Genomic DNA, 13651 nt, shown 5'->3' on the forward strand with positions numbered 1-13651 from the left:
AACAGGTAGTTTATAAGACATACAACCTAAAAATATTGTTTTTCAAAAATTTTTACTTTTTCGTGATTATTCGGTTTTCGAGGGCCGCGTTCCCCGTTAAAGGAAAGCTGAAACACTTTTAGAAAAAAGAGTTCCCTGCGGCATTCTACAGTTTTTAGTCCATTGAACACGAATATCTAGTTTAAAAAGGGCGGAAACAAACGCAAGCGGCTGTTTTTTTGGAAGAAAACGCGCACCAGCGCTGCAGGGCATCGCGCGAACGCCGCTGTTGCCCGTGATTGGTCGGGACCACTGTGACGTCATTCACGGGGATCATCGGTCGGCGCCGCCGTTTCAGAGCGTAGTACGCTGTTCTGGTCTGGCTTCACAGATGAGTTGTAAGCATTATGGAACGATCTCGCTGTCTCAAACAGCTTGTATTTTCGCCTTACATGTTCGAACCGACAACCGATACAGAAAACGATGGCGGCAACGACGATGTTGAGTGTGCCATCCGCGAGAACAATGTGTGCACCTTCTCGCGCTTTGGAAATATTAGCTGGTACGTATGTTTTTTCATGTAGCTGCACGTTGCAATGGCAGGAGAAAAAATGCGCTAAAGTGTCACTGGGAACTTGCTGCTAGAAGAATGCCGAAGCACTCACTTCTCATTATATTGTAAACACGGGTGCAATTCCGCAATGTCAAGCACCTTGCCGCTGGTTGTCTAAAGTTCGGTGGTTTTTTGCATGTTGATACACGATCGCGAACATAAGTACCGCGTTTGAAAGCGCGCTCATGTACAGAACTGCGAGGTACAGTCATGGAAGTTGCTTATTATACACACCCAGATCGAGATGGTCAGGGGGATTATATGTGCATTATTCAGACTATGGTTCGACGACTTTGCGATTGTGGCTCGATCAAGAATCGGTATGCGTGCTGCATGCTAGTGTTGAAATACAGATATTGGGCAGTTTTAGCACTGCCGTGTGGTAAACACGGTAACTTTACGATAACTGCAACCGTACGTCAAATTTCGCTAGGCAAGCCTAGCAATGCTAGCAACAACGCGTTTCCTTATTGGTCGTAAGGCTATCCGGTTACGCTAAAACTGTGTTACCAGATGTTCATGGCTGCAAATGTTTGCATTTCTCGAGTGCATCAATGTGGGCACCGAAACACCGGAATTGCAATACCGATTGCCCGCATCGTTGTCAAGCTCCGATGATAATCACTGGCGCGGAAATGGTCCGAGCACACCACAGTTGATTTCGTCAGCACGAAATTCCTTCTCCTCACCGCACGGACCCACTGTGCTGCAAGCTTCTTGTCCTTCAGGAACATCTGAAACACCACATCGTCTCGCCCGCCTCTGTTTGCACAGCTGAATTCTGCACAGAACGAGGGCATGTTGGCCGCCCTTGGCTGTAGGCACTCCCGCAGCACAGAAAGGAAGCACAGTTCATGAAAATCGCAAAGGAAAGCAAACGTCAGCGGCGGCAGATCTTTCGTAGCGTCGTTTAGCAAAGCGCAGGATGGAAAGAAACACGCCAGCACATGCCAGCACGCCGGTGTGCTGGCACGCTCCCTGGGAATGACGTCACTCTCGTCGGTTCTCTCCTCCGGCTGCTTCCTCATCCGGCACTCCGGGAAGTGACAGGGGCGTGTCCGCAGGGGGATGTAGAAAGCAATTTTTGCCCCTTATATTAACAAAACGAAGAAAAAAAAATTTCAGAACCGTAAATAAATAGGTCTGTTCTTCCCAACCCCAGCAATTCATGGAATTTGAAAACCGTTGCAGCTTCCCTTTAATAGTAGAGCTGTGTATGGGCACTGGCACTGAGAAATTGGTTATAATAGTGGCGACTTATAAGGTCCCAGTCCAAAAAAATGCCCCTTTGTGAAACACCAACTAGCTATTTTACCACGAAGCACTCCCTGGCCTTAACCTATATACAAAGCACTGGGAGGACCAGAGAGGGTACAGTACATTGGCTTACACTGATCATGATGAGGTCCCGTCATCCAGCTAGCGCCAAGGGACAAAAAAGGATGCCCAGCCGTCTATAGAGTGAAAAGAACAAAACATGAGTGCATCAACTCAGTTGAAAGACATATTTGCAATTATAAATGAGGTGACCCACAGTCATTCATTAATAAATGCCAAGCAGTCGTGATTGCACTCCGAGATAAAGCAGCTACTAGGCTAAAAGATTTGCTGCTTATTTAGAACAGAGCACCAGTGAAATATTTACATAAGCAGCCAATTGGATTTGGAATTGAATAGACGAAGTAAACATTGTAGTTATATTTTTGTATTGCTCTAAAGTGGGAACGCTAGAAGCTGTATATGTCATAGACACACGACCGGGCGCACACAGCGCTGTAGCCCATGCAAAACAAAAGGACAGAACATAGGGTGAGTTGAGTCTGGTTCAGGATTACAGCCAGCGCGTCCTCTTCGGATACACTCCCTTGGGTTTATTCGTGCTATGTTAACCACAAAGACTAAGAAGCAGAACCCTTTTATAGAAGTAAAGATGACAAAAACCCACAGGGAAGAGCCCATCCATCAGGAATTGTCGCGGGTAACACCTAAAAATATTCCCATTGTTGACGAAAAACGAAGCGCAACGTGTTTCACTTACCTGAAAAGTGTTATCCGAATTTGCGACGTACAAAGACGCACAGAGAACAACGAAGGTGGCAAACGCAGATCCCGCCATTCTGATAGTAAGCCGTCGACGAAAACAAGCAATACAGCCAATGTCACAAAGCACTGATGCAAAACACACGGCAAACAGCATCAGCACATCTAAATGACTGCAGATAATATCCAGTATATATGTACAGGATGGCTTCGAATGACTCACAACTGGCATAACGAACCCAGGACCGAGACATTGTGGGTGGTATTGGCCTTTTTTTCAAACTTCCTGCCTCCCAGTGTTTCCAGCACTGAATGAGATGCCTGACAAATTTGAAGCGTGTCTACTTAACTGCCGCCGAAGTGATCACAGCCCGGTGGCTCTCTGACACCGCTGTGGTCACTGTGACACCGGCGTTTCACTCCTGCTTCTGTCAACGCCTACTGTGCGAGCATAGAAGAATGGCTTCCAGGCGTCATGTGCGCTTCATATGGAAAACAATAACACGCCCTTCATCGTTGAAGTTCTGGTGTGAAATTATTTAACATTAAAACCAACCTATTATGCTGCTTCCAATGATTTCGATTTGTCTGTGGCATCTTTTATTCGTTAATGCCGACGGTAACCTCAGTTTTAACACGCCATTTAGCATTTTATGCCCTTTTAGGCAAAAAGATCTAAAAAGTTATTGAGTTAGATGTTCTGAATGTGTTACCAAAATAGACTATGGTGATACTGGTAGTGGGTTTTACCGCAGATAGAATATATGCTAGTGTATTCTAATTGCTGAGGTTATCTTTAGAAGGAATATTTTCAGTCTTATCGTAGACCAAGACGTCTATAGCCATTTGTAGCCGTTTCAAGAGGTTTTTAAGAGGTTCCATGTTTCGTGGGTAGAGTCAATGTATCAGAACATCTGAACTTTTGGATGCAAGAACTCTTCGCCGTCCGATTTTCCGGACTTTTTGCCCTGACTGCAGGTCCGAAATGGCATTAATCAAAGCCACCACTGCAACATTTTGATTACCTCCCCTCCTCGAACCGACGCTCTCGCATGCAGATCCGCTGGCAGCAGTAGCCACCACTGCGGCAACACTAGGCCTAGCTGCTTCGACGTTCGCTATGAAGCTTCTTGCCGTAGAGTGCCGCGTTTTTTATTGAAAGAATTCGCTGCTGTGAGCAATGGCATGGACTTCGCCTTTGTGGTCCTTGCGATTGGCTTAGAAGCTTGGAAAGCACAGTGCATTGCATAATGCCGGTTCCCGAAAGTCAGCTTCGCCTCTGTACAGAAATGTTACTTGGTGAAGCATACGTAAAAGTATTGCAGTGAAGCATAACAAGCGTGGGAAGGGGCTATTACCACGGGACACAGTATGTATTCCTTAACCCTTTCGCTGTCACGGACGTACCGGTACGTCATCGCGCTTCCCCCCCACGGTGTCACTGACGTACCGGTACGTTCTCTATCGTGCGTTCAAAATTTCGCGCCTGAGCGCAAAGCTGGCGCTCCTTAATTGGCCACGCCATCTGTTGACTCTTTCTACAAGTTCGTATATTCTCCCCGACCTGTGTTAACCCATGTATTGAAGAGTACGGTGCGACTGCCACTCCCCACTTTCTCTTTGCTGAGTGGCGCGGTGGCTCCGCGTTCGCTGGATCATGCGTCGCGCGCGTGTGGTTATGGGTTCAAGGGTTGTTCTGCCATCTCCGCTCGTTTGAAGGTTTTTATTTTTCTTCTGTTGGTGTGTCTGCTACACCGCGTCAAGTTCAGGCGCACGTGCCGTTGCCTCTCCGAAAAGGGTGACTCGATTGCTGCTTTCGCTCTCTCGCCGAACCCTCGCTTCCGACTTGCAGCAGTAAACGTAAAGCCCTTCGAACTTTGTTTAGCCTTTTTCCATCTCCCTCTGTCTTCTTGATCACGCAACGTCCCATTTCTCTCCGTTGTGCGGGCGACTGAAAGCGCAGCCTCCCAGCGCGCGGTTACTTTCGGATGGCTGAGCGCGCGGGACCTTCGTCTGCTCATTGGTGCGGTGGCTCAATTCCGATTTAGAATACGAGCCGAGCTCGGATTCGGACTCGGACAGAGTCGCATGCGAGGAAGAGGGTTCCGCATCGTCAGATTCGGATGTTGAACGGATTTTATAGTCAGGCTGATGATGATGATGATGTTTACTAACTGCAGAACACTGAAATGTGCATATAACATTGACTACGTTATTTGTATACCAATCATAATCAAAAATAATTGCTATGTTCATTCCCTGTTATGCTCGTTCCCTGAAACCAAGCCAACACTGGGGGTGCGTCACGGCCAGAAAGGCCCGACATCTAAAGGGTTAATTATACATGCGTGCACCCGGTATTTCCTGTCACAGTACGAGCACCAATATGTTTAATACGTGTACCGACAGGCCTGCAGAGCGTTTTCTAATCTACCTGTGGCGGATTGAGCCCTTAAGGGCTGTAAATGACATGCATTTATTTTTTCCAACTGGCCGATTTTTCGGACATTTTCGCGGCCCCTAGGGAGTTCGAAAAAGCGGATGTGGACTGTGCAACTGACCAAGAAGATGCTTCAAACGGTCTGTGGGGCGAAGCAGTGGCGGAAGGAGAACAACAGAAAGGACCTACGCATCGGGGAATGAACCTACGCATGGGGGAAGGAAGCGTGCTGCTGTTTTGAGCCAAAAACAAAAAAAAAAACAAAGTGTTGTCTGATGCTGAGATGCAGGTGTCCCTCATCCAAACCAAAATAAATTCTTTAAAGCAGTGAAACGCAACACTGAGCGTGTGCGGGCTGAGAGTACGTCAGGACAGTTGAGGTTAACTTACGAGCTGTTGAGAGAGAATCTCAATTGTGACAAAGTTCGGGCCTGATATCACTGAGCTTGCTATCAATTGATAGAAATAGCTCATGTTCGAAAATATTTGCTTCTGTATGCATCTCCTTTTTCTTTGTATTTGGGAATGTCCGACTTGATTTGCAATTTTTTTCGAAGACATTTTATTTGCTGTGCATTTTACTAACCCCTCCCTTCTATTCTTTTTTTTGAATAACATAAACACTACTCCTTAGTGTTCAAATTGGATTAAGTTTTTTTTTTTTTTTTTTTTTTTTTTTTTCATATGCTTACTAGAGAGTGACAGCATCGGGCGATATGGTTTGAGCCCGTCTTGACATAAAACATAGTTCTGCATCACTCAAGGAATTTTGCAAAGGCACTCAGGGAAAACCTGGAAAACTCGGAATTTGGAAATGTAAACTTGGTAGACACCTTGCATCAGGTACTATGTTGATGAAGCCATCTATGAGGAAACTGTTTCTAGGCACGTGGCTGTCAGCTTTGCCTAGGGCCCGTATTGTGTGATGTTTCGGTGTTCGAAGAATTCAGTTTTGTGGTGGTGTCACGTTTGGGCGGTCCGCTGACGTAATGAAAACCAGTCGGCACGCAGTTCTTTTTTTTTTTTTTGAGTACGTTGCGAAGCAAGGGAAAATAGTGAATTTTGAACGTTTATTGGGGGGGATAAATCAATTTCTTCATGTTATTGGTGAGGTTTATGGTTTTCATTATGAAACGTGTGTGTGACATACATAGCACAAACGAGAAGAAAGGGGGTTAACCGAGGGGTCCGATTTTTATTAGTCATATCATAAGAAGCCAACAAATACTGACACCTAAACTTTAATTTCCATTAATTTATCGTTTTTTTGTTTCATTTATTAAGCACAAGTAATTTCCCCTATGTTGTCCTTGGTGTCGGTGTTTGTTGGCTTCTTATGATATGACTAATAAAAATCGGGCCCCTCGGTTAACCCCGTTTCTTCCCGTTTATTACATAACGAGGGTCTCGTACCCGGCAACATTGATGCCTTCAGGTAGCATATGTGGGTATATTGACCGGTTGCCTTCATCCAAAAAAAGATCACATTCTTGTGACGCCTGCGGCAAAAAGGACGTTCAACATCCGCCGCTAAGGTCTGTGAGTGGTGGCGCTGGCTAACACTCCCAGTGTTCTACTAGGACACATAAATAACCAAGAAAGTGGATGGGAAAACAGCGCCGCGGTAGCTCAATTGGTAGAGCATCGCACGCGAAATGCGAAGGTTGTGGGTTTGGTTCCCACCTGCGGCAAGTTGTTTTTTCATCCACTTTAATTTCCATTAATTTATTGTTTCTTTGTTTCATTTATTAAGCACAAGTAATTTCCCCTATGCTGTCCTTGGTGTCAGTGTTTGTTGGCTTCTTATGATATATATAGCACAAGTAATTTCCACTATGTTGTCCTCAGTGTCAGCATTTGTTGGCTTCTTATAATATGACTAATAAAAATCGGGCCCCTCGGTTAACCCACTTTCTTCTCGTTTATACTGACGGTGAGATAGTTAGCGTATCTTGTTTACTGCAGTTGACCTACTTATGCCGCTAGGTGGGACGTTGTACACTGGCTTGCCGCTTTCAAGGAACCGTTGCTTGACCACCGCCTTTTCATATGTCTTCTTCAGAAATTTCACCCTCCCATTTTCTTTGCTAAGGGTGTTATGGCTTCAGCAAAATAAAGCAAAAAAATGTGTCTGACTGACACCTTGCACAGGGCAAAGATTTGCTTGTTGGCCACGCACTGTTGGAAACTTCCACTTGCAAAAAATTGCAATGTACACAGCACTTTGGCCATAGTATTAAGGCCGCTAGTGCGTTGCGGCGCCCATACAGCCTCAAGCTCCTCTCACAAGTGGCGCACTGTCCCTTTGGAGAGCCTCAATTCCCTCCTGAATTTTTCGTCTCCCATCTCGAACATGCCTTGTTGATGTTGAGGTCATCATTGTCTCTGACGGACGTTCACTAAAAGCGCTAACAAACGTGCCATATGGATCACCATCTACGCCACCTTGCTAGGAACGCCGATCTCACCTGTGCACATGGCACGCACAGGCTCTGCACACAGCACGGGGTGCTTCAGATCACACCAAAGCACCTCGCGCCACTTCGCTTCGTAGCAGACGACAAATTCAGTTTCCACATGATTGACATGTGCGTGACGTCACCATAATATGCGTGCACTCCCCGAGGTGGCGGCGTTGCCCAGGCAGCGAACAATCGCTGCTTGCAAAGTGAATTCTTCGGAAACCAAAGCATAACAGAATACGGGCCCAGGCCACATTCACCATCTCAACGGCTGAATACAGTGTAACTCAAGGCAGTATGTTGGCGGCCGGGCGGTCATCAGCGATAAGCAAGCGCTCCAGAAGCGGCGCCTATAAGGTGCCTCAAAGGCACGTATTATACCTACCTAAATCAAGTGGCTGCACTTGCGAGGTGGTATTGCGCGGCAGGAAAAGTACTGGTTGCGGTCCGAGATGTTATCACATGGTGCGCTGAGCAGTTGTCAACTGCGAGCAGCATGAGCCTGCCTTGCCTCTGCATGTCACGGTCAAACTCGTCCATCCACTATGCGAATAAATTGTGCATTGTCCATGCCTTAGCGTTGTGCCTGCAGCACATGGGCACATATCCCTGAAAACAACACGGATTTTTTTTATGTTCTGATTACAAAGGGAATGCGCCGGTCGCTGCCATCATTTAGTGCATAGAAGTACTGTAACGCACACTTTCTTGTTTTTGCCGCCAGTGTATGAGTAGCCTTTCATGGCATACGTTTTGTCCGGCAGCATCCTATAACACAGTTTCATCTGTATTATATATGTCCTGTTACAGTGACTAGAATAGGGGAAGTGTGATTAGCGTGCCTGCTCCATTGTGGCACTTTGGGAGGAACAGGACAAATGGCGCTGTAACCCGTTTACATATTATGCGCTTGGAGCAGAAGTGTTACCTAGGCCGTGCCTAGTCGTTTTTTTTTTTTTAGCATTTGTTTAGCTATACATCCTAAAATACAGTCAAAACCCGCGATAAGAAAACCCTGCAACAAAATATTTTCATAATCCTAGCTAACGCCCATAGTTATTCAATGCATTTCATACCTTGACAACAATATGTCACTGTACTGCAATCCCACATCAACGAAATTTGCATAATGTAACCCCGCATATTACCTACTCCTACAAGGCTAGCAGGCTCCAAAATCTGCTCAAGTGCGATTCGTTTGCACTAAACTTGCATAAAATACCACCACATTACACTTGCAATATTAAAACAAGCTAATGTAATGGGTAATGCTGAAAACATCTAAGGCGTCAATATTATTGAGAACAGAACTTGAGAAATTGTCGTTAATACAGCACACAATTTTAGACTCCACCAAGACATTCAAGTACTAGCCTGATGATGTAACATCTCCTCAATATAATTCTTTTGCTAGTACTTAACTACCTCTAATAAAAGATCATTGTTTTATAAGATGGAAGAAAATGTTACTTTTTTACTTCTATTGTATTCTTAGAAAAAATAACTGTTTGGCGTTACTCTTGACAATGACATGGGCGCTAGAAAGGGTTCGTCCTTACTTGACTCTGCGTTGGTTTTGCTATCTCATGAAACTGGCACAAATGCCAAGCATAACAGAGAACAAAGCCCATCGCAGTGAGTGTCGAAGATTGTGTTTACGATTCGGCGCACTTTCCCATCCTCTTTCACACTGTCCGCTCTATCGTGGCCTGGTTTCTTGCCGTCGTTTTGCGTTTTCTGCAAGAAACCATAGTGCTGGCTGTTGTTGTGCTGTTTTTCTCGCCAAGGGTAGTAAAGGGCGGTGATATTGTATGCAACATCGCAAGTTCCTGCTCAGGGGCACGTGATTTGAACTGCACTAGAGGTACACATGCCCTTTAGCCACAATTTTCTCAAGTATTTTCTTGCCCCCCCCAAATGATATTGCATATATATATATATACAAAGCACTGTGAGGTTTCTGCAACTATATTTAACCAGTCCACATTGACTGAATATTTGCCTTTAGTGTCCCTTTAAAAACGGTTCCTGGAAAAGTTTCCTGGCACTGTTTCTTAATTAAGAAATATGTACCAACTAGCCCAACGGCAATCTCTCCTATTCTTTTGTCTTGCATCAGTGGAAGAAGGGCACAATGCATGAGTTGCAAGCTTGCGCCATTTTCTGCTGCGTTGAGAAGAAAAACAGATACAGGCCCAAGCTACCACTTGTATATTCATGGTGGATTTCGAACACTTTGCCCAGTTTGCAATTAAGAGCCCATTGCTCATAAAATTTGATAGTTATATTAGAAAATGTATGCATTTGGGTTGTGACCATGTGAAACTAAAAAAAAAAGCAACTAAATTTTATTGTAGCGACAGTGCCTTCAGACAGTCTCAGTTGCTCTGACAGTCCAGGAAGTTGTCCACAAAGCTAACGACATGTCTTTGACATGGCTTTTAGTTTAGTTTTTGTAGAAGAACAGGTTTACAAAATTGTAGACGACATGCTTACATACTCTATTTGTCTTAATGTGAGAGTTAACAAATTGCTATGGGAGTGCAAGTTAGTGAAATAATTTATTTCAGTATATGTTTAATTCACTTGATCAAACTTGTGAGAACATGCTTTGAGCACTGACCAAATTCAATTACACATTGCAACATGTGCTCTAAAGTGACTATTTAATGGTTAATAATTTAAGCTACATAATTAGTACACAGGTGCCTGTCACACATAGTTTGATATCTGCTACTATAAGTATATTTGGGCCTTGTTATTATGACCCTCATTAATATGGATGATTGGAAATAATAAATTTTTTGCAGCAACCAAACTTTTCCAATTCATTGGCACCTCATTAGTATGGAAAACTCGCTGGCTGTACAATGGAGTGTGGAAAAGCACAAAGACTGTATAGGACCATGTGTTTTAATTTGTTAGTGCAGACATGGTTGGTACAGTCGAACCTTACTATATCGAACCCATTTAGATAGAATTATTCTATATATTGAACAATTTCTGAACACCGTATTGTTATGAGTATGTATAGCAAAAATTGCGCTTACATCGAACAAAAATAGCAGTGGCTCCCGATATATCGAACTTCAAGCAGCAGAAAAGTGCCCCAGAAGTTGGCTTTCCCTTGAGGTGGCAGGGAAAACCGGCAGTGCGGTTCCATCCAACCGCTCTCCCTACCGTGACCGCGCTGCCTCGGGCGAGCCGTCGACACCCCCTCTGGAAAAAATGGTCCTGGCCCGCCCACAGCACTTGCTCAGACAGCCAATCAGAGGTTCTTGTGCCCTTGCCGTGCAAGATGGCACAAGTGCAGGTTGTTTCGCTGCTTTTCTGGTTCATTGTGTTTGCGCCTTGTGGGCCTTCTCCCGCAGTGTTGCTGTGATGAAGCGGCAGAATTTGCCTTTCGTCATGAAGCTCGAAATGATATATCGGGTCGAACACGGTGAGAAGTCGTATGTCCCCACAGTGTGCTAGATTCCAAGGAGCACTCTGAGCACAATCTTGAGGAATAAAGGGGAGATTAGAGCTAAAATGGCCAAACTCGCGACCCAGTGCTCGTGGCGCCCGACGCGTACGCATAGCTGTGTACAAGTGGTTCATCCGAAATTGCTTCAGACGTACCGGCTTCCGTGTGCTCGGTCATGACTGTAAATTCTGATGAATGCGACGAAGCCATTGCTGGTTTTGCTGAAGTTTGGAGCGAGCTGTCAGAATTTCAGGAAGCTGTTGATGAATCAATGATTGACGAGTTTGTGAGTGCCGGTGATGGTGTCGCGACCATGGAAGGGCCCGAAAACAAAGACTACATTGCCGACATCGTACCGAGCACAAGTGAAAGTGGGCACAATGAGGAAAGCGGGTACAACGAGGAAAGCAACGACGGTCCTTTGCCCACATCCTCCGAGGTGATTGGTGCATTCGCACTAGTCCGGCGCTTCTGCGCGAATGCGGATGGTTGCAGCCTCAGCTGCTCCGACTCCTTAGACAATGTGGAGAAGTGCATGCGTTGCAGGCAGCAAAATTGCCCATGTAGAAGAAAATACAAGACTATTTCATGGGAAACTAAGCTAGTTTCATCAATAAAGTGATTTTATAAATAGTATGTGCATTTATGACATACAATTCTTTAGCAGGCTTATATCGAATTATGCCCTATATCCAACTGATAGGCGTTTTTTTGCCAGTTCTATATAGCTAGGTTTGACTGTATGGGCAGTTTCCGGAAGTCCCATGCGCACTGGCAGTAAAACGCATGCAGTGTGCCGTTGGCAACAGCTTGCATTGCTGACGGCATGATGTCTCACACAGGTGGCTCTGCCACCATGACAGCCATGTGAGAGCTCTGATACATTCATGCTCTCTGAAATGTGCATGCTTTCTGGGATTAAAACTGTGCATTCCATGTATATCAGCTGTTATACTGACATCTAGTGTGCAAAAGTAAGTGAGAAAAGTTTTTTCTCCTACATTCTAACTTTGTCAGCAAGCTGTCCCTACTGCACTCCTCTGCTGTTGTATTGACTTTCTCAGTCATAGGCTTGTCAAGAATTCTTTTGACATAAAGGTTGCTGTCACAGACCTCATGACCCGCAAGGCATTTCAAACTGTACTGGGATTTTTTTTTTTTAAATAGTGGCAGCCAGAATCATGTACTCTAGATTCTTAGATTTTGTGAGATTTTTATTCTGGTGAGTAGTGCAATGTGAAAAAACTAACTTTGATTGCAGCAAAAACAAGTTTTAGTTACAGCCTTCTTTAAATCAATAAATGTTCATTATTTTCCATCAGAATTAGTTATTATGGATGACCCAATTTATGGACAATATTGCTTGAGAACCAAAGGTTCCATATTAACAAGGCACTGTTGTAATGCATTGCTGAAAGAAAGCGTTATCTCCTCTCTACTTTCTTCAATAAAATGGGGCTCTTACTCCTGAAATAATATGGTATGATAGGGCTTTGCAGCTTACGCCATGTATCAGATGTACAAGATTAACTAAAGCAAGTGTTCGGATGCCATCGCAATAGCTTAGTGGCTGCTGCATTCAGCTGCTGTGCACAAGGTTGCACGTTCTCAGCTGCAGCAGCCACATTCTAATAGGGGTGAAATGGAAGAATGTGTGTGTGCACTGTGCCTTGGGTTCATGGTAAATAACCTAAGGTAATTGAAATTAACCCAAAGCCCGCCACCACAATGTCTCACTTAGCCTAGGTGTTGTTTTGGAGCGGTATACCCCAAAATTTCATGTTTAGCTATTCATACAATTGTAGTTGCATAACACCTAAGTGGAAACACTATTATTTTGAACTATGAGGTATCTTTACCTGTTGGTTTTCGAGTGTTATTGTGAAGAGGCATTATATAATGGAAAGCTTTGTTTCAAAGTGAAGCATCTGTTGTTAGTTTTTACTCATTCATTGCCTGTATACACATATTTGCAGATTGCAGTGGCATGATCGAGATGTTATCGGATTCTGCAGACGTGCTTTATCTGCCATCGAACTTGAATGACTACCTTCTGCAACGTCTCAACTGTCGCTGGGTGATCCGTGGCCCAGATAACAACTTTCTTGGCTTAGATGTGCTTGGTTTTTCACTCGCTGGTGCCCAGGACCTCTTAGTTGTCACAGATGGTGGCAGGAGGGACTCACCTGTTGTCCTGCAAGCCTCGCAGGGTGATGCACAGCATGTTACTGGTAAGTGCTTTGCAAAGTAGAGCAGTGTTGTGCTCCCGCCCGTTTTCTTATTTTTTGCTTCTTTTCTCCCTCTACTGTTGTAAATATGGCCTTGCAGACAATGTGAGATTTTCAATTCTGAAACTAAGTACACATTCAGCAAACTTGATAACACGTGTGGAGGTGGTAGCTGGATTTTGAATAAGTCGTAAACTTTAATTTTCCATATGCTGTAAAGGCAGCCCTACCGATACGTATATTGGGGAACTTATGACTTGGGGGTTGAATGCGCTGAGGCAATTGCGCCATCCTCTGCTAACTCCCTGGGCTCCACCACCCTGCTCAAAAGCAGAAATTTTGAGGACCGTCGCTGAATTTAGTGAGATGTACACTTTCAGTGGCAACCACGTAGCCATAGCTACTGTGTGGTGGCTAGCATTT

The 13651-nt window shown here is 44.7% G+C and overlaps 1 protein-coding gene across 1 annotated transcript in view; it reads left to right on the forward strand.

The window, feature by feature from the left end:
* Positions 1-13651, forward strand: part of LOC126547183 (uncharacterized) — a 261800-nt gene that overhangs the window by 119718 nt on the left and 128431 nt on the right. The window contains exon 8 of the mRNA XM_050195066.3: positions 12977-13231. Coding sequence (XP_050051023.2) covers positions 12977-13231 — 255 coding nt within the window. The remainder of the gene's footprint in view (positions 1-12976; positions 13232-13651) is intronic.

This window comes from Dermacentor andersoni, chromosome 1 (assembly GCF_023375885.2).
Source record: "Dermacentor andersoni chromosome 1, qqDerAnde1_hic_scaffold, whole genome shotgun sequence".
NCBI lineage: Eukaryota > Metazoa > Arthropoda > Arachnida > Ixodida > Ixodidae > Dermacentor > Dermacentor andersoni.